General features: G+C 38.4%; 2 protein-coding genes across 6 annotated transcripts in view; one reads left to right on the top strand and one right to left on the bottom strand.

Moving 5' to 3' along the window:
• Positions 1-23,464, bottom strand: DHFR (dihydrofolate reductase). 5 transcript variants are annotated; one of them, XM_033409068.2, is made up of 6 exons: positions 23,326-23,464; positions 22,626-22,675; positions 20,073-20,178; positions 13,238-13,364; positions 8,208-8,323; positions 1-304 (listed from the first exon to the last, which is right to left on the bottom strand). In XM_033409068.2, exons 2-6 carry the CDS (start codon positions 22,648-22,650, stop codon positions 226-228), a joined length of 453 nt encoding a protein of 150 aa, XP_033264959.2. In that variant the 5' UTR covers positions 22,651-22,675; positions 23,326-23,464; the 3' UTR covers positions 1-225. The 5 variants fall into 5 exon arrangements, with proteins under 5 accessions (XP_033264959.2, XP_033264957.2, XP_004281702.2 ...); XM_033409066.2 differs by lacking the exon at positions 23,326-23,464 and adding an exon at positions 22,997-23,201; XM_004281654.3 differs by lacking the exon at positions 23,326-23,464 and adding an exon at positions 23,015-23,201.
• The window catches only part of MSH3 (mutS homolog 3), a 183,564-nt gene continuing 181,079 nt past the window's right edge, over positions 23,357-25,841 (top strand). The window contains exons 1-2 of the mRNA XM_049707736.1: positions 23,357-23,596; positions 24,815-24,935. Of these exons, the coding sequence (XP_049563693.1) occupies positions 23,357-23,596; positions 24,815-24,935 (361 nt within the window). The remainder of the gene's footprint in view (positions 23,597-24,814; positions 24,936-25,841) is intronic.

Genomic DNA, 25,841 nt, shown 5'->3' with positions numbered 1-25,841 from the left:
TGGTCACCTATTCTTTACTCTTGATGGGCATTCAGGAAGTTACAGCAAGAAATGTTTCACAGATGGTATCTGATACAGTCTAGTTAAGATTAATGGGGAATAAAAGTACTTTGCTTAGAAATAATTATCCATAGATCTAAAGTCAACAAAAGTCTCTACAACAAAAAATACATAATTTTGCTGGGGGAGGAGGAGGCTTGAAATAGATCAGAAAACACTTTTACATTAATTGTTCTTTTCATATACTTCAAATTTGTACTTAATGCCTTTCTCCTCCTGGACATCAGAAGGAACACCTGGATATCTGTAAAAGAAAAAGATGTATAATTAAATATTATGCAAATACACTACACATGCAAATAGTAAGAAAAATTTCAAACTACAGAAAGTTAGAAAATAAAAAGTATAAGTCTTCCTTTCCTTCTAACTCCTAGTTTTTCTCCCCCAAACTAACCACTGTTAGCAGTTTCTCTTTTATGTTCCCACTCTTGTCACCCAGCTAATATGAAATTTCTTAAGAACTTTTTGCAAGTCTTACATTTGGTATCAAATCTCTTGTGTGAGCAAAGAAAAAATAAAACACAACCTTTAGCTGTTAGAGTGGAACTGAAGTTGTGTGTGGTGCATGGGGATTCTTTTTTTTTTTTTTTTTTGCTGTACGCGGGCCTCTCACTGTTGTGGCCTCTCCCGTTGCGGAGCACAGGCTCAGCGGCCATGGCCACGGGCCCAGCCGCTCTGCGGCATGTGGGATCTTCCCAGACTGGGGCACGAACCCATGTCCCCTGCATCGGCAGGCGGACTCTCAACCACTGCGCCACCAGGGAAGCCCGGGGATTCTTGATTTGTTTAATCAGTGGACACCACACTGCTCTAATTCCCCACTGTGTGGCTTATTTCATATCCTTTACTAGAATCACTGTTTATCTGATCTTTTCTACTCCTAACACTCACTTAGGTGTGTGTTTCCTTCAGCTTCTAAGTCAAAACCCAGGCCCTCCTTTGGGTATATACTTAGAAGTGGGATTGCTGGATCACATGGTAGTTCTATTGTTAGTATTTTGAGGAAATATCATACTATTTTTCATAGTGGCTGCATCATTTTACATTCCTACAAACAATGTACAAGAGTGCCAATTTCTCCACATCCTCGCCAACACTTATCTTTTGTAGTGATATTTGCACTTCCATGTTTACTGCAGTGTTATCCACAATAGCCAAGATATGGAAACTACAGTGACAGATGAATATATAAAGAAAATATGTATACGTACAATGGAATATTATTCAGCCTTCAAAAAACAAGGCAGTCCTGCCATATGCAGCAACATGGATGAACTTGGAGGACATTATGCTAAGTGGAAAAAGTCAGTCACAGAAGGACAAATACTGCATGATTCTACTTATATGAGAAATCTACAATGGTCAAATTCATAGAAACAGAGAGTAGAAGGGTAGTTCACAGGGGTTGAGGGAAGGAGGAAACAGGGAGTAGCTGTTCAAAGGGTATATAAAGTTTCAGCAAGATGAGCAAGTTCTGGAGATCTTCTGTGTAACGCTGGCCCTACAGTTTAAAATAGTGTATTGTACACTTAAGCATTTGTTGAGAGTAGATCTCATGCTGTGTTCTTATGACAACAAAAAAATTATTTTTCACTGAACACCACTGCCCCCCCCCACCAACAAAAAAACCCCCAAACCCGGGTCTTCCACTGAAGGCTGTTCTGACCACTCTTGCCCACAACCCTAATCTTGGTGCACTTCTGTAGGCTTGGGCTGGCTGTATCCACTGTGCTGGAGGTGAGGGGTCAGGAAGACTTGCTTTAGTCAGGCTTGTGTTTGAACCTGGTTCTGCTGTGTGACACTTAGCTATCAATAAAAAGTCTTCATCCTTATAGAGAATTTAGCACTGTGCCTGATATATTAAGTGCTCTACAAATGTTACCCATTAATGATATTAGTTTGTTTTGTCCCCCTAACTATTTTCTAACCTCATCGTAGGCAGAGATAACATAGAAAACAAATTTAAGTCTCTTATGATACCCAACAGAATGCTGAGTAATAATAGGAATTAACCTTTTGTTGACCAATTAGAGATTATGCCATTTTGAAAAAATATATAATTAGAAACATGAAATAACAATAGCATAATAATATGTAAGAAAAAAAAGGAGGATATATTTCAGAGGAAGAAGGTATGTTTGTATTTACTAAGCTGTTTCTGTTCTACTGTTTTAGTAGCAACATAGTTTTTTCTTTGTTTAAAGAAATGATTTTACTAGGCCAACTTTAAACCACAATTTTACTTTCTTAGATGAGTCACCAAAAGCAACATTTACATTTGTGTGTGTGTGTAAAATTCTCAAGAGTATCAAGATTGTCAGCTAACAAGATAAAAGCAAAGTATCAAATCAAAGCTATTTCTAAAACCATGAATAATAATGATTTAGAAATAACTATGCTATGGGCTAGATATGGTCACTAGTCATGGTAATAATGTTTATTTTCTCTGTGAAACGAAAATTGAATTCTGCTTAAGATTAATTTTACTTTCCACAATATTCACATATTCAGTCTGTTTTAATAATGATAACTACCTCATAATCATAATTCCAAACTTTTCTGAAGAACAAACTGTCTAAGAGCAACCTTTGAACTCCAAGTTTAAGTCTAACAGGATTTGGAAATACCACCTATTTATTATGAACCACCCAGATAGATGGTCTTTTCTAGAATCTTCAAGCATTAAAGAAGCAAATGAATACAAATAATCATAAGATCTGAACTGACAAAGGAGCATGAGAATAATGCAGAGATGATTTGATGGAACGTCTAAAATAGAGGTAAACAGAGTTCCTGGAACAGGTATCTATAAGAACCAAATCATAACTAAAAATGATGACTCTATAGGAAGCACAGGCTCAGGAGGAGAGGGATCCACAAATAATATGGACAAATATGCCAGGATCCTGTTGGACAGTCAAGAAATAATGGGAACAGAAGAGGAAACGTCAACCCGTCTAAATCCTACTTCAAGTGTCTACTGGTGAGGGGCATCTGTCCCAGCTCTGGAGCCAATTACTGCCTCAAAGGCCTCTTCTGGTCTTTAATCCTATTTGACTACATGGTCACATGAAAGGTTGTTAACTAGAAGGAGAAGTCTGTTTGGGGCTCATTAAGTGGGAAAACTGCTGCTATAAAATATTTTGCTCTGATGGTTTGGTTGGATCCTGGTGTGAAATAGTCTGAGACAGAAAGACTTCTTCCAGGCAAGATGAATAAGGGCAGATTAATGGACAGGCTGGCATGGTGCTGTCAAAAAAAATGATTGCATTGACAATGACCCACTGGGAAAAAAAGGGAGACACAAAGTAAAACCATCTTACTTCATTAATATTCTGCTTTTAGACTTCTACCACTTGTGGCTTCATCTACATTTTAATTTATTCTCTTCTTGCTTCACAGTAGTCCTCTTTCATTTTTATTTCATTATACTGGTGCTTTTATTACCAGGAAGTTTGGTGTTAATAAAAGATACTGTGTTTGAACTGAAACCTATGTAACCACAAGAGGCCTAGGATAGGGATAATGGAAGACTAAACAAAGTGGGTAAAGAATGAAGGGGAGTAAAGAATGATCAGAACTCATTTCTGGACAGTAGGGAGCAATTCTAAGTTGCCCAATGTAGAGAGATTTGGAAAGAAAGCTCCAGAATTGAGCAGTGTTACAGATGTCCAGGGACAAAGCATATTCTCTTTGCTTCAGAGGTTTCCTTTTTCTCTATTTCATGAAAGATTTACACTACTTCATAGCTCCCTTATCCCTTAGGGGATTCCCTCCATCCCACGTTAAAGAGGCTGTTACTACGTTGCTACAGGCTTGAAAGTACAGATGACTATGACGTGCTGCAGTGGAAGAAAGGACTTTCTGTTTTCTTCCATAGCCTTGTTTAGAATGTCCATTTTGGAGCAATTTCTTTGAATTTTGGCTTTGGATAGCAATTTCCTATCTCAGTCTATTCACCATTAAAAATTTCTCAGACATTTAAAGAAGAATTAATACCAGTCCTTCACAAACTCTTCTAAAATGTAGAAGAGGAGAGAACACTTCCCAACTCATTCTGTGAGGCTAGCACTATCCTGATAGCAAAACTAGATGAAGACGTTACCAAAAAAAACCTACGGACCAATATACCAATATCCTTATGAATATAAATGTAAAAATCCCCAACAAAATATTAGCAAATGGAATTCAGCAACATATAAAAAGGATTATACATTACTACCAAGTAGGATTTATCTCAAAAATGCCAGATGGGTTTAACAGAAAAATCAACTGATGTAATATACCTTATTGATAGCATATTAAGTATTAATTATATATTTTGTCTTATTAATGACAAAAACCACATGATTATCTCAAGAGACTCAAAAAAAAAAGTATTTGACAAAACTCAATACTCCTTCATGATAAAAACACTCAATGAATTAGAAATAGAAGAGATCTTCCTCAGTGTGATAAAAGGCATGTATGAAAGACCCACAGCTAACATCGTATTTAATGGATGCTTTCTCTCTAAGATCAGGAACAAGACAAGGATGCCTGCTCTTGCCATTTCTATTGAACATCATACTGGAGGTTCTAGCCAGGACATTTAGGCAAGAAAAAGAAATAAACAACATCCAGATTAGAAAGGAAGAAGTAAAACTATCTCTATTTGCAAATGATATATTAGGTATCTAGAAAATCTGAAGGAATCCATTTACAATCAGAATAAATGAGTTCAGTGAGGTTACAGGATACAAGCTCCATAAACAAAAATCAATTGTATTTCTATATATTAGCAATGAACAATCTGAAAATAAAATTAAGAAACACTTTGATTTACAATAGTATCAAAAAGAACAAAATATTTAAGAATAAATTTAACAATGAAGTGCAAGGTTTGTACACTGAAAGCTACAAAACATTGCTGAAAGAAATTAAGGAAGATCTCAATAAGTTGAAAAGACATCAAATGTTCATGATTTGGCAGTTAATACTGATGCGATGGCAATACTCTCCAAAGTAATTTACAGATACAGGGCAATCTATCAAAATCCTAGCTTGCTTTTTGGCAGAAATTGACAAGCTGATCATAAAATTCATGTGGAAATGCAAGGAACATAGAGTAGTCAAAACAACAAAGAACAACAAAGTTGGAAGACTAGTACTTCCTGATCGCAAAAGTTATTACACGGCTGCGGTAATCAAGACAGTGTGGTTCTGGCATAAAGATACACATGTAGATCAGTGGAATAGAACCGAGTGTCCAGAAATAAACCCTCACATTTATGGTCAACAGATTTTCCACAGAGGTGCTAAGACAATTCAGTCGGGGAAAAGAACAGTCTTTTCAACAAATAGTGCTAGGACAACTAGTGTGCTGCTTTCCAAAGAATGAACTTGGACCTCTTCCTTATAGCATATATAAATTAAATCAAACAGATCATAGACTTAAGAGTTAAAACTATAAAACTCTTAGAAGAAAACACAGGAAAAAAATCTCTGTGAGCTTGGATTAGGTAATGGTTTCTTAGGTATGAAACCAAAAGGAAAATCGACAAAAGAAAAAAATAGAAAAATTGGACTACATAAAAATTAAAAACCTTTGTGCTGTAAATGATTAGGAAAAGTGAAAGTCAATCAGGAAAGTGAAAAGACAACTCAGATAATAGGAGAAAATATTTTCAACTCATATATCTGATAAAGGACTTGTACCAGAATATTCAAAGAACCCTTAAAACTCAGTAATAGGAAGATAAATAACCAAATTTTAAAAATGGGCAAAGGATGTGAATTGGTATTTTTCCAAAGAAGATACAGTATATAAATCTCAAATAAGCACCTGAAAAGATGTTCAACATCATTAGTCATTAGGGAAATGCAAATCAAAACCACATGAGATACCACCTCATCCCTACTAGGATAGCTATAACCAAAAAGGCAGACAATAACAAGTGTTGACAAGGACATAGAGAAACTGGAACCTTCATATGTTGCTGGTGGGACTGTAAAATGGCACAGTCATGTTATCAAAAGTTCAGCAGTTCCTCAAAATGTTAAACTATATGACCCAGTGATTCTTCTCCCAGATTATACCCAAGAGGAATGAAAATATAAATCCCTACAAAAACTTGTACATGAATGTTCAAAACAGCATTACAGTAACCAAAAAGTGGAAATAAATCAAATGTCTACTAATTGGTGAATGGATATATATAATGTAGTAAATCTATACAATGGAATTCTTTTTGGCATGAAGTACTGATACATATTACAACATGGATGACCTTGAAAACAGTATGCTAAGTGAAAGAAGCCAATTCCATGAAAGAAGCCAATTCCAAGAAGGACTTCATATTATATGATTCTGTTAACATGAAATATCCAGAATAGGCATATCTATAGAGATAGAAAATAGATTTAGTGGTTCCTAGAGCCAGCAGGGGAAGGGAATGGAGAGCGACTGCTAATGTGTACAGCGGTTCTTTTTGGATGGTGAAAATGTTCTGAACCTAAGATTGTGGTGATGGCTGCACAACTCTGAATTTACTAAAACCATTGAATTATATACTTCGAATGGGTGAATGTTGAGATGTGTGAATCATTTCTCAGGAGATGTTAATATTTTCTTTTCTAAGAGTCAAAGAGCCAGAATTGTACTTGTTTTAAGTTATTAAGGATCTTGAAGGGTCATAGCTTTGGAAAGAGGTCTAATCGAGAGTGACAGGGTTTACAAAGGTATTTAATATGAAGCTGATTCACACAGTAATCTATTCTTTTTGTTAGTAGCAAAAAGAAAGGAAAGAAATGAGGGATAGCAGAGATCAATATCCACATAATGTGAGAATCAGCCATCTAAGCGGTACAAGAGAAAATAAGGTGGGACAAAGAAACACAGCTGATTTAAAAAAATATATATATATGAAATCAATGTGATTTTTCTAAGTAGTCACCTTTGGAGACTATAAGCAAAAGCCTGTACTTTAGCTGTTTAGAAACTTTTTAGAGTTCTTAGAATTTCCAGTTTTCCTTAGACCTAGTTAAGAGCCCAAGAAAATCAGTCACCAACTTCATTTGATTTGAGACCATTACCTATATTACTCTGTAAAGTAATATACTTTATTCTAAAGCTTGGCCATCCATTTATTCAGACTTGGCTCTGAATGCTGCTTTTAGGAGGTATTTCCAAAATCAAACTTGCACTCAAAGAATGACTGTTTTCAACTGAGTGTTTGAAAGAATGTGTTAAGAGCTAGTCTAAAATTGTTGATATAATTAATCTTCTACTCTGCATAGCCAACAGCTGAAAAGCGCTTTTAAACTAAAATGTTTTCAAAAGTAGACAGTTTCAAGCTAAAATCAAAGTAAACTACAGAGTAAATCAAGTGTAACATCTTCTTCCACCTCCACCACTAAGTTAGTTCCTTCATCTTTCACCTGAACTACTGTAACTGGTCTCCCTGCTTCACTCTTGCCCCCTCCAGCCCATTGCCCATAAACAGAAGAGTATCACTCTCTATTCAGAACCCTCTAAACCTGCCCTGGGTCTGATCCCTCTTGGTCTCCCCCTCGCTCACAATGCCCACCACGGCTTTCAGGTTCAGGGAACACGCCAGGCTTCTTTCTGCCCTCAGTTCTCTGCGCTAGCTACTTCTGGTTTCTGGAATGCTCTCCTCAGCCCTTTGTGTGGCTGGTTTCTTGCCATTTAGATCTGGTGTAGACATCACTCTTCAGAGAGGACTTCTCAGACTACACAATATCTACCACATCACAGTATTTCAATTTACCACACAGCGACTCTTTGGATGTTTATCTATTATTTGCCACCCTCCTCCTCTACTATAAATGATGTAATCTCCTGGAGAATAGTGACATCATCTGTCTTGGTAAACACTGTATCCCCAATGCCTAAGACAAAGTCTGATGCTAAATAAGCACTGATCTTACAGAATGAACTAAAGCCTATTCTCTAGATTTCAGTGAAGTCATTAAAACCTGAACATTCCCAAGTCTTCAACATTAAAACATATCCAAAAATTCCTATAGTTTTTGTCTATAAAACACATTGCTACTTCGAATTCAATCTGAAGAGACATTCTCTTTTCTATAATTCTTAAGCAGGAAAGCCAAAGGTGCTTCAGACCAATGAATAACATTTTACTTACTCTGGGATAAGTTTATATTTTTCCAAATCGATTTCTGGAAAAAATGTGTCACTTTCAAATTCCTGCATGATCCTTGTCACAAATAGTCTAAGATGGCCTGGCTTGTCCATGGCTTCCTTTGAAATAAAACAAAAGGCATCAATTTCCTTATTTATCTGTGTCAAAAATTATAGAAACTCTAATATTTTTGCTTTAATTACATACTGAAGTTTGTACTAGATATCAGAGACATGCTACATATCTTGTTACCTCCAAAGCATGCTATTTAATTATCCTATTCTTTAGTTTGGGACCCTGCAAAGTATGACTTAGTTGGGAATGGCCCTAATCATTTATCAATAATTACAAGGGTGAGTTCAAACATACTCTGGGCTCTAGTTTGCTTACATGAACTCTTTTTTTCATTTTAAGCATTCAATTTTGTCTTTTATCTTTGGTTGTTGTTTAAGAATTAAAACCCCCAAATTATCTAGTTACCCTCCACAGAAAAAATTTACATATGTATATATGGATAGGATAGTAATTTCATGAGACCTTGACTAATGAAAATCCCAAGGGCATGCTTAGTACATATACATAAAATTTAATGCCTCAGTTTCTCAGCAGATAGTTACAATGCTAGTAGGTAATTTATTCTGTCTCTTGTTGCTAATGACTGCATTTGGCATTATATTGTTAATGACTTTTCTATTACTGCCTATAGTACTATTGATAGTTTATACAGAAAAAAACTGCCCTGGAACAAATATCTTAAAATTCGAATACAAAGTCAGGAGTCCCAACTGCAACTCTAAGAAAGCAATAACTCTTGATTTTGAAATAGCTTTTGAAACAAAACAAAAACACATATACATATAAATTCAACTGTGTGTAATCCTTAAAATTCCATACAAAGGGCATAGAACAAATTTTGCTTTTTATTTTCAATCCTATGGCTTACATTAAATCATTTATTCTCTTGCCCCGATCAAATCAGTATTCTACCAATTCTTACTGTACCAAAAATTAGAAAAATTGAAGGGACTAATCACAGCAGCATTTGAAGATCTGTATCAAAGTTAATGATATATGGCCCAACTTTTCTTTTTCTTTTTTTAACATCTTTATAGGAGTATAATTGCATTACAATGCTGTGTTAGTTTCTGCTGTATAACAAAGTGAATCAGCTATACATATACATATACCCCCATATCTCCTCCCTCTTGCATCTTCCTCTCACCCTCCCTATCCCACTGCTCTAGGTGGACACAAAGCACCCAGCTGATCTCCATGTGCTATGTGGCTGCTTCCCACTAGCTATCTATTTTACATTTGGTAGTGTATATATGTCCATACCACTCTCTCACTTCGTCCCAGCTTACCCTTCCCCCTCCCCGTGTCCTCAAGTCCATTCTTTACATCTGCGTCTTTATTCCTGTCCTGCTCCATGGTTCTTAAGAACCGTTTTTTGTTTTTTAGATTCCATATATATGTGTTAGCATATGTATTTCCTTATTTATTTTCATTTTGGATGATCTGTCCATTGGTGAAAGTGGGGTGTTAAAGTCCCCTACTGTTACTGTATTGTGTTGATTTCCCCTTTTATGCCTGTTAGCATTTGCCTTATGTATTGAGGTGTTCCTATGTTGGGTGCATAAATATTTATAATTGTTATAACTTCTTCATTGATTGATCCCTTGATCATTATGTAGTGTCCTTGTCTCTTTAATAGTCTTTATTTTAAAGTCTATTTTATCTGATATAAGAATTGCTACTCCAGCTTTCTTTTGATTTCCATTTGCATGGAATATCTTTTTCCATCCCCTCGCTATCATTCTCTATGTGTCCCTAGGTCTGAAGTGGGTCTCTTGTAGACAGCATATATACAGGTCTTGTTTTTGTTTCTATTCAGCCAGTCTGTCTTTTGGTTGGAGCATTTAATCCATTTACATTTAAGGTAGTTGTTGATATGTATATTCCTATTACCATTTACTTAACTGTTTCGGGTTTGTTTTCGTAGGTCTTTTCCTTCTCTCGTGTTTCCTGCCTAGAGAAGTTCCTTTAGCATTTGTTGTAAAGCTGGTTTGGTGGTGCTGAATTCTCTTAACTTTTGCTTGTCTGTAAAGGTTTTAATTTCTCCATTGAATCTGAATGAGATCGTTGCTGGGTAGAGTAATCTTGGTTGTAGGTTTTTCCCTTTCATCACTTTAAATATGTCCTGCCACTCCCTTCTGGCTTGCAGTTTCTGCTGAAAGATCAGCTGTTAACCTTATGGGGATTCCCTTGTATGTTATTTGTTGCTTTTCCCTTGCTGCTTTTAATATTTTTTCTTTGTATTTAATTTTTTTTTTTTTTTTTTTGCTGTACGTGGGCCTCTCACTGTTGTGGCCTCTCCTGTTGCGGAGCACAGGCTCCAGATGCACAGGCTCAGCAGCCATGGCTCACGGGTCCAGCCACTCCGTGGCATGTTGGATCTTCCCGGACCGGGTCACGAACCCGTGTGCCCTGCATCGGCAGGCGGACTCTTAACCACTGCGCCACCAGGGAAGCCCTTTGTATTTAATTTTTGATAGTTTGATTAATGTGTCTTGGCGTGTTTCTCCTTGGATTTATCCTGTATGGGACTCTCTGCACTTCCTGGACTTGATTGACTATTTCCTTTCCCATGTTAGGGAAGTTTTCAGCTATAATCTCTTCAGATATTTTCTCAGACGCTTTCTTTTTCTCTTCTTCTTCTGGGACCCCTATAATTTGAATGTTGGTGCATTTAATGTTGTCCCAGAGGTCTGTGAGACTGTCAGTTCTTTTCATTCTTTTTTCTTTATTCTGCTCTGCAGTAGTTATTTCCACTATTTTATCTTCCAGGTCACTCATCTGTTCTTCTGCCTCAGTTATTCTGCTATTGATTCCTTCTAGAGAATTTTAAATTTCAATTATTGTGTTGTTCATCATTATTTGTTTGCTCTTTAATTCTTCTAGGTCCTTGTTAAATGTTTCTTGTATTTTTTCCATTCTATTTCCAAGATTTTGGATCATCTTTACTGTCATTACTCTGAATTCTTTTTCAGGTAGACTACCTATTTCGTCTTCATTTGTTTGGTCTGGTGGGTTTTAACCTTGCTCCTTCATCTGCTGTGTGTTTCTCTGTCTTCTCATTTTGCTTAACTTACTGTGTTTGCGGTCTCCTTTTCGCAGGCTGCAGGCTTATAGTTCCCATTGTTTTTGGTGTCTGCCCCCAGTGGGTAAGGCTGGTTCAGTGGGTTGTGGAGGCTTCCTGGTGGATGGGACTGGTGCCTGTGTTCTGGTGGATGAGGCTGGATCTTGTCTTTCTAGTGGGCACGACCACGTCCAGCGGTGTGTTTTGCTGTGTCTGTGACCTTATTATGATTTTAGGCAGCCTCTCTGCTAATGGGTGGTGTCGTGTTCCTGTCTTGCTAGTTGTTTGGCATAGGGTGTCCTGCACTGTAGCCTGTTGGTTGTTGAGTTGAGCTGAGTCTTAGTGTTGAGGTGGAGACCTCTGGGAGAGCTATCGCCATTTGATATTACATGGGGCCGGGAGGTCTCTGGTAGACCAATGTCAATCTCGGCTCTCCCACCTCAGAGGCTCTGGCCTGACTCCCGGCCGGAGCACCAAGACCCTGTCAGCCACACGGCTACTAGTGTTGGAATGCTCCTGCAGAGGCAGGGGGCAGCTGGGGCTCACTGCGGGGACAAGGACACTGGCAGCAGAAGTTCTGGGAAGTACTCCTTGGTGTGAGCCCTCCAAGAGTCCACCATTAGGCCCACCAAAGGGCCTGTAGGCTCCATTGCTGGTTTGCCTCAGGCCAAATAATCCTGGCCCACCTTTTCTGTACAGGGTCAGATGGTAAACATTTTAGGCTTTGTGGGCCATATGGTTTCTTACCTTTGTAGGCAAAAGCAGCCATAAACAACACTAAACCAATGGGCATGGTTGTGTTCCATTGAAACCTTATTTACAAAAACAGGCTGGTAGTCCCGAATGTTCTGTAAGTCAATGTGGTGTGAGGCGGATAATGCAAAAACCTACAGATTCTACTTCTTTATTATTTATATAAGTACAGATATATCAAATTATATAAATGTATTTAAGTACTTATATCGTTTAAAGAATACATTTTCAAGTGACTATGGTATTGAATGATTCAAGATGTGATCGGCACTCAGCAAAATAAACAACTTATTTTCTTAGAAATTCATTCTTGGCTGAAAAGATCAAAGGAAAACGTCCATTTTCCCCCTATTACAAATGGAGAACGTTAAAGATTGTAGAAACAGGAACCCAAGAAACAGAGTTTTTATAATGCCACCTAGGATCCTGGTATACTTCTTTCTAAAATAATTTCAGTGTTCATATATTACAACAAGCCACAAAGGGTAGGGGCTGATTTTTCCTCTCCATAAATGTAATCTTTCCTCAGTGTTATAAAAGAGTTATAAAATTCTATTTATTATCCTCAAAAATTTTTAAAGCTGGAAGTCATCTGGTATCAAGTAAAAGGAACATTTTCTATTTAACACAGTGTCTTCCCTTATGATACGAAATCATGTAACACTTTCCCCCTACCCTCACTTTATATGAAAATTGTTGAGGGAAAGTCTTGTGCTTTGAACAAGTTCACATACATCTAGTCAGTGTATCTCAACGGAGCCTTTCCTCAGTAAGGGACATAATATTTATCCTTGAGGAAAAGATGATAGCTTAGTGTATTTAGGCACATCCAGGGAGGAGAAGACAATGCAGTGCAAGTACAATTCTCAGGAAGGATTTAGAATGTTTTTAAAATTGGAAACATCAACTATTTTGAATTGAAAATAGACTGGTACAGACCTAAAAACTTACTTTAAAATTTTCATTTAGTTTGTATGATAGTATCAAAAAATGAATAGTGCAAATTGGCAATATGTCTAACTTCCAGGAGAAATAACGTGCTTCCTTTGCTCATGGCTTAATCTTTTAAAGTTGAGATGGCAGGGAAGCTGAAAGAAAGAGGGTAGACTATTTCCTTATAGTCACAGATAACGTTACTTACCTTATAAACAGAACTGCCTCCCACTATCCAGACCATATCCACTGTATTTGTTAATTCTGGTTGCTCAATAAGTTTTAAGGCACCATCCAGACTTTTGGCAAGAAAATGAGCTCCCTGTGGAGGTTCCCTGAGATTACAAGAAAGAATTACACATAATTTCTATAAACCCCATTCATACTAGTCAAATAATCTGACTAGGAGGCAGTAATTATAAAATTAAAATCATCATAAATATGAAACCTTTCAATAAAAAGCATTTAACATCAGTATGGCCCATGGCCAATAATGCAACCCACATTTGTGTATGTATGGTCTACAATGAATCAAAAACAGAACCACTTGTGATACTGCATGATATTTGTGGTGGAAAAAAAATCACAACAGTAGTTGTTTCCGGAGGGATGGGGTAAAGATTCACTGGGAAGGGGCTTGAGGCAGCTTTCTGGGAGTGACAGTAATGTCCTATATCTTTGATATAGGGTTACATAGGTGCATATATTTGTTAAAATATAGCAAATGTACATGTAAGACTTGTACATTTCATTGTACATAATATTTATTTCAAAAGAAAAAACAGTAAAGTAATATTAAACTCTAGTTAATGAGATATATAATGAATTATTTAGGGGAAAATATACTAATGTCTGCAGTTTACTTGGAAAAGCATAAAAATAACAAGACTGATGGATGGTTGGATGGATGATAAAACAAGCATAGTATAAAATAATCTATGTGGTAGAATCTATGTTGTGGGTATACAGGTGTTTACTATAAAATTCTTTCTATAGGCTTGACAGTCTTCATGATAAAATGCTGGAAAAAGAGTGATATGTTTGAGTGACTATAGTTTGGAATGATATTCAAACTGTTAATATGTGGTTACCTTTGGGGTGTGGGGAAAGGATTCTCATGTTTCAAACAATATAGAAATAAATGAATTATCAAAAAATGAGCATGTTATTACTTTTGTAATTAAAAATCCCAAAGGGGAAAAGTCAATTAATTTATTGTTTATATTGACTAGCTCAGTCTCTCCCAACCTCCAAAAATGTTATTTTGGTGAGAGTTTGCAATTCCCTTTATAAATGAAGAAACATGCAGAATTGGCTTTCAGAGTAATTAGACACAACAGAAATTACAATTCAATGTCAAGTTCTTAGACTGATGCTTTTAAAAAATAATGTAATTGCCTTTGAACTAGTAGTTCTAACAATGATTAACTAAGAGCTAATGGGGACTATTCATTCTCTTTGCTGCCTCCTTTCTCACCTTCTTGATATCTATTTGACTTACTTTGCTCTTTGTCATCTCTCAAGGAGTTAAGATAGCACAAAGAATGTATTTTGATTCAAAGCTGGAAGAAGACATGGAGACTAGGGTGAAGCTAAAGGAGCCAAGGGATCCCCAAAGGTATCAGGGCAGTTGCAGTGACTAGGATGGACCAGGCCATTCGAGGGGAGAACTGAATTTAGAAGAAACAGATTTGGAGTTGGGGGGAGAAGACAGTCTAGTTAATAAACCAAGTTTACAATGACTTTGAAAGAGTCAAGATGGTTTTAGTAACTGAGGATGTTTAAATCAGGACTGCTGACAGGAGTTAAGGTAGGATGTAAATCGGTGATTTAGGAACTGACATACAAGGAAAACCGGAAGAGGTATTCTAGAAGTAGGTGGATTACGGCAAAATGATTTAGAAGGTGGTATATGTGGTTGGTGTGGACTTCAAAGAAAGGGGACAATCTTTTTGTGCAGACTGTGGAACAATGGCTTGAGAATGATTCAAGGGATTAAGGTAAAGACTACTTCTTTGCCCTTTTGCAGTGAGTCTAAAAAGGAAAACAAAGAACAGATTAAGGATTTGTTTCAGATTTTAGATATAACAAAGACATGGAGGAAATGCTTCAGCACAGTATTGCTACTTAGTGGTATAGAAATGTTTCACAAGAAACACTTGACCCTAGATGGGCAGAAAATTAGCAAAAATTTGAGCCAATGGTTCATCAGCCTCTTCACAGCACAAATCCTAGAAACTAACACAATAAATACCATATGGCAAGCACTCAATATTGTTACTTATTTCATTGCTAAATTTTCTTTCTATAATTATCTCAATCTGATCCAGATTGGATTCCCTCACAAAGGACAGTTGGTATGTGGTAGCACACACACTCTACATCAAGAAGTGTGTGGCCATGCTTGATATTTTGCTTGTTACCCAGAATCTTGAATTCCCTGAGGGTTGGCATGAAGATTAAAAGAGATAATGCACATAGCAGGCACTCCAGTGATACTTCCATCCCTTTCCTTAAAAGCCCTATTCAAGGGAGGCTGCTTTCTACCTGATGGATAGCTGTATTACAAAGAAAATATCTAACATTTATTGAGTGCCTACTTGCTCTGACAAGTAGTAGGGTCAGGCAGTGCTTTATACTCATCATACCATTTAATGTTGCCAGCAATGTAGGTACTATTATCCCTTTTTACAGATGAGGATGTTGAGGTTGAGGGATTAGGTTGCCAATAGTCACACAGCTAGGAAATGGTGGACCTAGGATTTGAGTTCCAGCAGCCTGACCTTGGGGCCTGAGGGGCACTTCTTATTCAGACAATAGGCTTTCAACTGGTGGTCATGGGCTACAAAGGTGTTAGATTCTGGTTCCCTCAGGCCTCAGATGGTGTGGCCTAGTTTAGGCAGAGCCCTCAGACCAGTGTTTTCCCGCCTTGAGCTGCCTCATTTGATTACTCTGGGGTATTATACAAACATTATCCTTTCCATTGTGCCTGATGAAAGAGGATGGCGGATAGAATTCTGCCCCAATTTCCCTGAGGACTGTTGGGAAAACAGTTAAAAAGAAAAACCCTAGGCTAGAATCACATCTTAACCAGAATTCAGAAGTATGTTCACTTTAAGACCTTTAATACTCAGTCTTTAAAAATGTGATTTCTAACTATTAAAAATTGATTCAAATATGCTTCATCCTCATAATTGAATACTATGCGGCCACTAAAAATATTTATAGAAATTAATCTTTTAATATATTGAGTGGGGAAAAGGCAGGTTACAAAGTGTTGTTATGTGGGATGATTCTATTTTTATAAACTGACTACAGACCATTTATTCCATGAAAATTCTGGAACCCCTACTTTGCTAGGAGATATGCCAGGTGCTTGAAATAGAGATTAAAAAAAAAAAGCACTTCCTGTACCAAAAAGATTGTGATGGCAGGCAAAGAAATAGCTCAGCAGTGCCCATAAAAGTGAAAAGGACATGCACTGGGGATGTATGGAGGATGCTAGAGGGGCACAGAGGTTGTGCATCATCTGGCTGGGGTGACAGGAAGAATTCTCTTTGGAGTCTGATCCCTTAGCTGAGTCTTGAAGGAGGTAAAAGCATGAGCAAAACACAGAAGTGACAGGCCACTATAAATATTATTGAGGCTTACATTAAGGTTATTTAACACAAGAAAGCTCCAGGAAAACTGAGAGAAGAAAAGTAATCTGTGGTGAGGTTTAAAATACTAAAGGGCAGTATAATAGAGCAAGGTCCTGGGGACAGAAACAAAATGGAGTCTAGAATAAAACAGTGGAGGCGGGGGAAGGAATTGATTTTAAAAGCAGGGGATTTTTCTGTCTCAAGATTGAGGGAAGGAAGAACAAAGTGATACGTTAAGGTGAAAATAAGATCATGAGCCTGTCCATTGTGATCTCATTAATATTAATATTTTCAATAAGCTACAAAATTATGTAATTTTGGTAAAATAGCAAGGACTGGGGGAGTAGGACCTGATATCTGTAGGGTACCTTCTGTGTGCCAGAAATTTAACATATAAAATATTAATTAACCCTCAAAATCACCCTAAGAAGTTGTCATTAATCCCATTCAGTAGATAAGAAAGTTGAGGTTCAGCAAGGCTCAAGGTTAATAGGTGCCAGAACAGGTATTAGAAGCCAGGTTGCTAAGTCTTTGCTACACCAAGTATGTGAGTGGTGGGGAGAGAACTGAAGCTTTATGAAGAGAAGAAAGTTTTAATCACTGTGGAGAATATGATAGCACGACCATAAAAAATTATTCTGCCATGAAATGTTAGACAACTTCATGGACTGAAGACAGTTTACAACATCTTATATCATGCAGGCAATTTTGGATTTTCTAAAGATGCTGCCAAAGCTGCAGCATTGCAGTAAAACTTCTTTATTTGATTTTTGGTTCCAAAGACTTTAAAGCTTATTCATGTTGTAGCATATATCAGTACTTCATTCCTTTTATTGTGGAATAATATTGCATTGCATGGATATAGCACATTTTGTTTATCCATTTATCAGCTGATGGACATTTGGGATGTTTCCACTTTTTGGCTACTATGAATGATGCTGCTATGAACATTTGTGTACAAGTTTTTATGTAATCATGTTTTCATTTCTCTTGGTTATATACCAAAGAGTGGAATTGCTGGGTCATATGATGATTCTATGTTTAACATTTTGAGAAGATGCCTGTTTTCCAAATGTGGCTGCCACATAAAGCCACAACTTGATTGTCTAGAAAGCTTTAGAAAGGCATTTTTCCTATACCTTATTAAGGGAACAGTTATGCAAAATGACTAGTATCTGGCAGCAAATTTTTGGATTACTTTGAGGATTCAGTTTCTTTTTACATTGTGGGGTGGTGGTGAAAAATTGAATATCTCTAAAAGCTTGCATGAGCAAGAGATTTACATGTATATATCTCCCCCCTTTTATTTAGGACCTAGCAGTGCCTGGCACATAGCAGGTGCTCAGGATATGTGTGGAACTGACCAGCAAGTAGGGAAGCAGAAGGAAGGACAAAAAATAACTCTAATTTTTTTCTCTAACTGGTATCCCTATTTCCTTGGTGTGCTTGGTGATAAAGATTTTAAATTTTCTCTCTGCCTTAAAAAAAAAGTGAAATGCACCAACAAATGTTACATATAAATACATAAGAAACAACTGAATCCAATTACATACACCATAGGGGGGTCATAAAGAAGAAATAAGACTCATCATTTGAGGAGATATGCTGGCCCAACTGAACATCTACCCCACTGAGATTTCTTTATGTTTGTTTTAGCTCAAGCTGGCCATAAATAAACTTGAGTAGTATTCAAGAATATGTTATTAAAGAGTCTCTGGGAATGGCAATACGGTCCGTGAATTTGGATTCTATGAAGTAAAGATATAATCAGAATATCCTAGCAACCAGGGGAAAGAGAACAGCATGAAGATCGGGGCAGATGGCAAGATGCACATCAACATATTCCCCATCAGCCAAAGGCAATCAGTGAAATATTCTGGTATACTTTCTTCCAGGTTTTTAACCTATACCATTCTAGGAGGGATTTAGGAGAAAATCTATATAAGCCTGAGTCCCCTTAGGCTACAGCTGTGTAGTGTTTTTCCTTCCGTGGTTGGATAGCCTTCAGGTGTTCACTTGCCTAGGCTATAGTACTGTTATTTAGACACTAATCTAGGTGTTGCTGTGAAGGTATTTTGCAGATGTGATTAAAGTTGATAATTAAATGACTTTTATCTGGGTGGACCTAATTCAAGGGGTTGAAAGGCTTCCTTGAAGAAGAAATTTCACCAGCGGGCAGCAGCTTCAGCCCCTTCTGCAGAGTTCCTCCCTGCCCTTCCTGATGGCCTGCCCTACAGATATCTGGACTTGCCTACCCAGCCCCACAACTGTGGAATTCCTTGCAATAAAATTCTTTTATCTATCTATCTATCTATCTTCTACTGGTTCTGCTGCTCTGGGTGAACCCTAATAATACACATGGGAAAGGAATACTATGACCACCGTTATTAAGCAAGCAGTGCCCCAGGATGCTGCATTTTTTGTGTGATTATATTATTAGTTTAAGAGAGAATAATTACCATGCCAGTCCTAAACCTTCCCTTATGGTATAATTCAGGTTCCCCTCTCCCCCCCCACAGTAAACTCCTGCAAAACCCCTTGGGGTTCCAGAAGTTATTTTAGTGGGCTGGGAGCAATGTAAAAAATAACAAAAAGAAACAAAATAGCAATCAGTTTGCACTACATGTAGAGTAAATGCCATGGAAGCCTTGGTGAAGGTAGAAGCACTGGAGTTGACTTGATGAAGAGTCTTAATGCTTTTACCTAAACTGCTTCCCCCTCCTCACCCTGCCAAGTCCCCAGGGCATTTCCAGGCATCCAGAACTCTGTTACCTAATGTTAAATTGGTAAACAGGAAAATTCCTCCCCCAGGCCAACTAGAGACACTCCCTAGAATTCCTAGGAAATGCTTCCATTTCAAAACTTTGAAAATTTTAAACTTCAGATGCTGGGTAAAGAACAAAAGCACAAAATATTATTTGGCTGTTGTGGTAAACTAGAAATAACAGGGCACAAGACTAGGACCCGTTTTTAGCCCAGTCCTAAAATTTACATCTTATTGCATTTAGGGCTAGGTACAGAGAGGGGATAACCACTTAAGTTTGGCAAGTTCCATAATATATGTATTTTGATTTTACATGAAACTAGAAAAGTTTATTAAATTACATTATATAACTGATATTTAAGTCTACCGAATAATGGTTCAAGGAAACGTGCAAATCTATTATTACCATAGTTAGATTTAATGTAATTTGTCAAGGTGATGAAATCAGTCACTTGAGTAACAGAATAAGTTACTGTCATATGGCATAAATAACTGCTTATTTTCTGTAATCACCTTTATGATATTAAGTAGCTTCATCCATAGTTACATTCAAACTATTTTATTTTGTCCTATACTGACCTCTACCATAAGAAACGGAACATGATTTTCTTGTGGTGAATTTATGGTACGGTACTTACTTGAGTTCTCTACTGAGAACTATATTAATTCTGTCCTTTAATGGTCGATTCTTCTCTGGAATGGAGAACCAGGTTTTCCTACCCATAATCACCAAATTCTGTTTACCTGTAAAATCACACGCAAAAGATAAATATATTTTGGGAGTATACATATATATTTTTATATATTCATACATATATGCATAGATATGATTGTCATAGGGACACCTAGTGGATCTGCTTTAAAAAATTAAAATTTAAAACAGCTTTATCAAAATTTACCATTTGTCATCCATTATCTAAGTCTAGTAACTGTTATTTCCTTTGGCTTTAGCCAACTTATAACCAATATATAGCTTTCATCAACTGTAGTCACGTATATTATAGTAGTTAAGAGCAAAGATTCTGGGTTGAAGTGCTCAAATTGAATGTATTCTGTCATCTACTAGGCGAGTCATGTTTATCTCCTGTGTCTTATTTTCCTTATCTATAAAACGGAGATAATGGTAGTTCCTACTTGTAGAGTTGTTGTGGCGATTGAAGACTTACAATACTCAGCATCTAATATGTAATGTAATAACTGATATAACAGTATTATTCATATTTGCATACTTTATACATCTAAATTAGTCATTTTTTTAAAGACAGCTGCTTAATATTCCATGCAATTAGCTTAAAACATTATCAGTTGTGCCTCTGTGTATCTAGTTCAAGTATAACACTTCTATAAAAACTATACACATGTAAAGCTTCCATTTTTGTTTAATTACTTAGGAGAAAAAAACCCTTGGGAGTCAGGTATCTGGATCAAAGGAACATACTCATTTCTATGATTCTTGATATGTTCTGATAGACTATCAAAAGGAGTGCATGTATGTTTTCTTTTTTTAATGTAGTTTTGTTTTACTACTTTTTTAAAAAATTTATTTATTTATTTTTGGCTGCGTTGGGTATTCGTTGCTGTGCGTGGGCTTTCTCTAGTCGCGGTGAGTGGGGGCTACTCTTTGTTGCAGTGCACAGGCTTCTCATTGCGGTGGCTTCTCTTGTTGTGGAGCACGGGCTCCAGGCGCATGGGCTTCAGTAGTTGTGGCTTGCGGGACTCAGTAGTTGTGCTTCGCAGGCTCTACAGTGCAGGCTCAGTAGTTGTGGCGCATGAGCTTAGTTGCTCCGTGGCATGTGGGATCTTCCCGGACCAGGGATCGAACCCGTGTCCCCTGCATTGGCAGGCGGATTCTTAACCACTGTGCCACCAGGGAAGTCCCTGTATCTGTTTTCTTAAAGAATCATCGTTAGTTTGATTTTATTTAAACAAAAACACTAAATTTACAAACTGCAAGTTGTAAGACTAAGCATTTTTCAGGTTTTGCTTCACTACTCTTACCAAATATTACCTCCAAATGTTGGAAAAAAATTTTTTCGTCCAAGAACAAACAAAAAACCCCCTGTAATTCAGAGCACCCTTATACAATATGCACTATGTTTTCAAAGACAGAGTTTTACGTGTTCAATAAGGAGATATCAACTATTAAAGATAATGGAGCTAATAGGTGAGGAATTCTGATGAGGAATATGGCACAGACCTGACCTAACAACTGAGGTAGAGATGATGAGTGAAGGACATAGGGAGGCGTTTAAAAAAAAAAAAAAGCCAAGACATCCTTGGTACCCTTTCATTCATTTATCCAAGTAATACTACATTTACTGAAAACCAGCAAACAGGTCAGGCATGGGATGCTCTTCCTATTAGCAGGCCATACTTAGGATTCTTGAGAGTGGTTCATGTCAATTTTTTAGCTTCAAGCTTTTGCCATCATGTCTCCAACTAGTGACTCAAGGGCCAAATTGAAGTACCTTTTATCTGTCCTGTTATAGTTATGCTGCATCTGCTCCTTTCTGATTTACTGTTTCCCTGTTTACTCTGCTATTCCTCCTCTAATGAATAAACACACATGTCTCTTAGGTTTTTTCTCCCTCATGCCCACATTCTTATCCTTGGTTATCCTCTTCTCTCCAGTGGCTCAATTCATCTAGTTCCCCGTGCCTGAAATTGTCCCGGATATACTACAAGCACTTTAAAATCATCATCATTACAGCTGCACACTATTCCCCACTCCTTTATTTTCCATGTCACCCAGACTCTCAAACTGAAAATCTGAGAGTTCATCTTTGATGCCTTCCTGCATCACCTTTAACTTTCTAATCTCCAAATTGAGTATCTTGTAACCGCTTTTTGGACTTTTGTCCTCTCCATTGCCATTCAGGCACTATCATCTCTTCCAGCAGCTATTTCAAAGGCCTGTTCTGGTTTCCTTTGCCAGCGCTAACCTCCACAGAAGCCTCTACCTAGCTTCCAATTTTGACCAATACCTGAGTTGTACGCACGCTCACATAAAATTTCAAAGAAATTAAAAAAAAAAATGTTTAATCAATCTTGGGAACTGCATCCTCATTTATGTTAGGACAAAAGGTCCCAGACTAACATGAAAGACTTTTAATTTAAGTAAAATTTGCACTGGTAAGCTTCCTTAGGCAAGACCCTTCGCAAATCTGAATCACTTAAAAATCCCACATTACCTTCTACTGAAGAGGTTGTAGTCATTCTTTGGAAATACCTGTATTCATTCCTACAAGTTAGAGAAACACATGGAGTTACTCAGAATGGGATCCCGTGGGCTTCAGCTCTAACGCACCCGACAAACGGTGCGCTGGGGGGACCTCCAGGACTGGGACTTTGCTCTGGGGTAGGATGCGGGGGGAAAAGGCCTAGCGGGGCAGCTGGAGCGGGACGGAAATCAGTAACTAGCCGCCAGGCTCCTGACGCGGAAGGAAGTCTAAGCCTACCTCCCGCCAACTCAGGTCACGAGTCCGACCCCTTCTTTTCGCAGCGTCGACCCGGCCCGGCCCAGGTGCCCCGATTAAGCTCCGATCCAACACAATCGACCCACCTCCGGCCCAGCAGGTACCTGAGCGGGGGCCAGGGCAGATCCCCGTTCTTGCCGATGCCCATGTTCTGGGACACAGCGACAATGCAGTTTAGCGGACGAACCATGATAGCAGCAGAAAACACTTCCAAGCTAGCACGTCACACTGACCACGGGGATTACCCGCCAGCTTGGCGCGAAATTTTGGCCACCCCGCCCCCTCAGTCCTATTTGTGCAGGCGAGACCCCGCCCTCGTCCCGCCCCCCGCCCCGGCGCACTGCAGGGTTGCGACGTGCTCGCGCCCGCAGACGCCCTGGGAACGGCGGCCGCGGGCTCGCGCTCCCAGCTCGACCTGCTGCCGGGCTGTGGCTGCGTGCTCCGCGATGTCGCGCCGGAAGCCGGTCTCTGGTGGCGCCGCTCCCGCCGGCCCAGGCCCTGCAAGGCAGGCGGTTTTGAGCAGATTCTTCCAGTCTACGGGAAGCCTGAAATCCACCTCCTCCGCAACGGGTACAGCCGAGAAGGCGGATCCTGACTCTGACTCCGCAGCGCCCCTAGCGGCCACTCTCCCGCCTCAGTTGCCGCCACACGTGGTGGGTTCGGTCCAGGGCGGGGCGGGGCCATCGGTGAGTGGGCGCGACCATACGGCCGGGGGCGGTGCTTGTGGGTGGAGCTGGACGAGGCGGGGACTGTGCGCGAGAATATGCGAGATGGCTGGGCCAGGCGGGAAAGGGGCGGGGCTCAAGAAGGAGAAAGAGGGAAGAGGCAGGGCAGCATCCGTCCTAGGTGCAGTTCAGACATTTTAGGGTAATATTACACTTGGGGTAATAGATTTGAGGCTAAGGTCACACCGGCTCTTAATGGCAGACCTTAGCTCATTCTGATGCGGTTAGAGTCAAAGGATACATATTTTAATCTCCATCCTCTCCCCTCCCCCCCGTTTTTTTTTCTGGATTGAGGGTTGAAGAGGAGCATTATTATTTGTATGTGTTTGGTTAGCTGACTAGACGAAAACTGCCGTTAAATCTCTAGTTTTTAAGGCTGCAACAGCCTTGCTTAGTATTTCAAGCGTTTACGGGTCAAAGTCATGTGCAACGTTCCCTGGTGACTGTACCCCTTGTAGTTCAGGTTATAAAGTCTGATACACAATTTGGGTGGATAAAGTTTCTTAAGATGATACAGATGTGATGGCTAGTTGTTGTATGCTTCCTGTTGCTTCAAAATCTTGTTCCCTTCATTTATGTTTCTTCCATAGATGATTGTTCCTCTCCTGTCTTTGTTTTTTGACCATAGCCTATATTTTCATGAATTCACCAAGATTTTATTTTATGCCTACCATTTAGAGGTTATTTGGTGAAGGACTTAAGTTTTTGACAGGTTTTCTGCCAGCATATAGTCCATAATCTTGTGGCATTTTCAGTGGTGAACATAAATCAAGTTTGAATGTGAAACAGTTAAATGACAATTAACATTTCAAAAATGATACTGTTTTAAATTATCTGTCTAAATTCAACTTTTCTAAATATTAGGTTTTTTTCTTAAAGGTATTCTATTTAACATAGGTAAGTAGGGTGATTCATAATCTGAGATAGGGGAAGACTGATCGAGTGAAGAAAAGTAGCAGCCTTGGTTCTAATTCTAGGAGGGCTTGAGGTGCTGAGGCTCATGACTTGCCAGTCTCCACCTTGTCTTTGAAGATGGTAAAACAGTTCACCCATAACTCTAAACAGATGATTCTATGAAGGGTGGATGGCAAGAACCTTGCTGTCATTCAGAAGTAAGGTTTAAATTATTTTGCATACATCAAGTTTTGAGATTAGAGATAATATCATTTTCTAACATAGGTTGCAGAAATCGATAGGAGTAAGAAGAGACCACTGGAGAGTGATGGGCCTGTTAAAAAGAAAGCAAAGAAAGTCCAAGAAAAGGAAGAAGGAAGTGATTCAGTAATGTCTGGGAACGCTGGTGAGTTCTGGGGCAATTTTTCTTCATTCTTACAAGTAATGACTCTGATATTCTCACATTCTCCTGAGGGCAGAGGAGACTGTTGGAGTATTGGGCCATTTTTTCCTTTGTGGAGAAAGGTCTCCATTGTGCTTGAGTAGACTAGCCCCTTCATAAGGGGTGGTGTGGGTAAGAGGTTGGGGAAGTGGAGGTAAGAGATGGAGTTCTGCAATTTGGCTGTAGTTCTCCCAATTTTCTCTCTTATTCCCTCTAGCAAATTTTTGTCTTGATTATAAAAGTAAAACGTTCTTGTTATAAAAATTTCAAACAATACAGAAATGTAGAAGGTGGACAGTAAAAGACCACATAATCTCTCCCTTTCAGTAAGGGCTACTGCTAATTTTTGGGGGTGCTGTACATTCTTCCAGGTTTTTCTGTTTATACACATCTATATGTACTCAAATAGACCCCAAAATAAGTTAACTAATAATAATATTTTATAAATTATATTATACTATATATACTAATTTGCAACTGTTTTTTTCCACTTAGCAGAACATTTTGAACAATTTTCAATGTCAGGACATGTAGATCTACCCTGTCCTTTTTAATCATGGAGCTGCTTTTTCTGTATGCTAAAGGGTTTTGGGTAAAACCACTATTCCTGAGCTGTTGGACTTCTAGGGGAGGTATTGGATACACATGGTTGAGCAGATTTTTCTCTAGTTTTTGGCCTCAGACAATTTGTGATAGGGGAGGACAGAAAATGCTTCTTTCTTCATTATCCCCAGGAATTTAGGTAAAGAAAACGAGACAAAACCAAAAAAAAAAAAAAAAAGTTTCTATTTAGTGGATCAAGAGGTAAAGTTTGGATTTAGGGTTAACATGAAAGCCTTAGTATGAAATAACTATAGAAATGGAGACGTA

This window comes from Orcinus orca, chromosome 3, assembly GCF_937001465.1.
Source record: "Orcinus orca chromosome 3, mOrcOrc1.1, whole genome shotgun sequence".
Classification (NCBI taxonomy): Eukaryota; Metazoa; Chordata; class Mammalia; order Artiodactyla; family Delphinidae; genus Orcinus; species Orcinus orca.
This window is presented reverse-complemented; position numbering and strand designations above follow the sequence as displayed.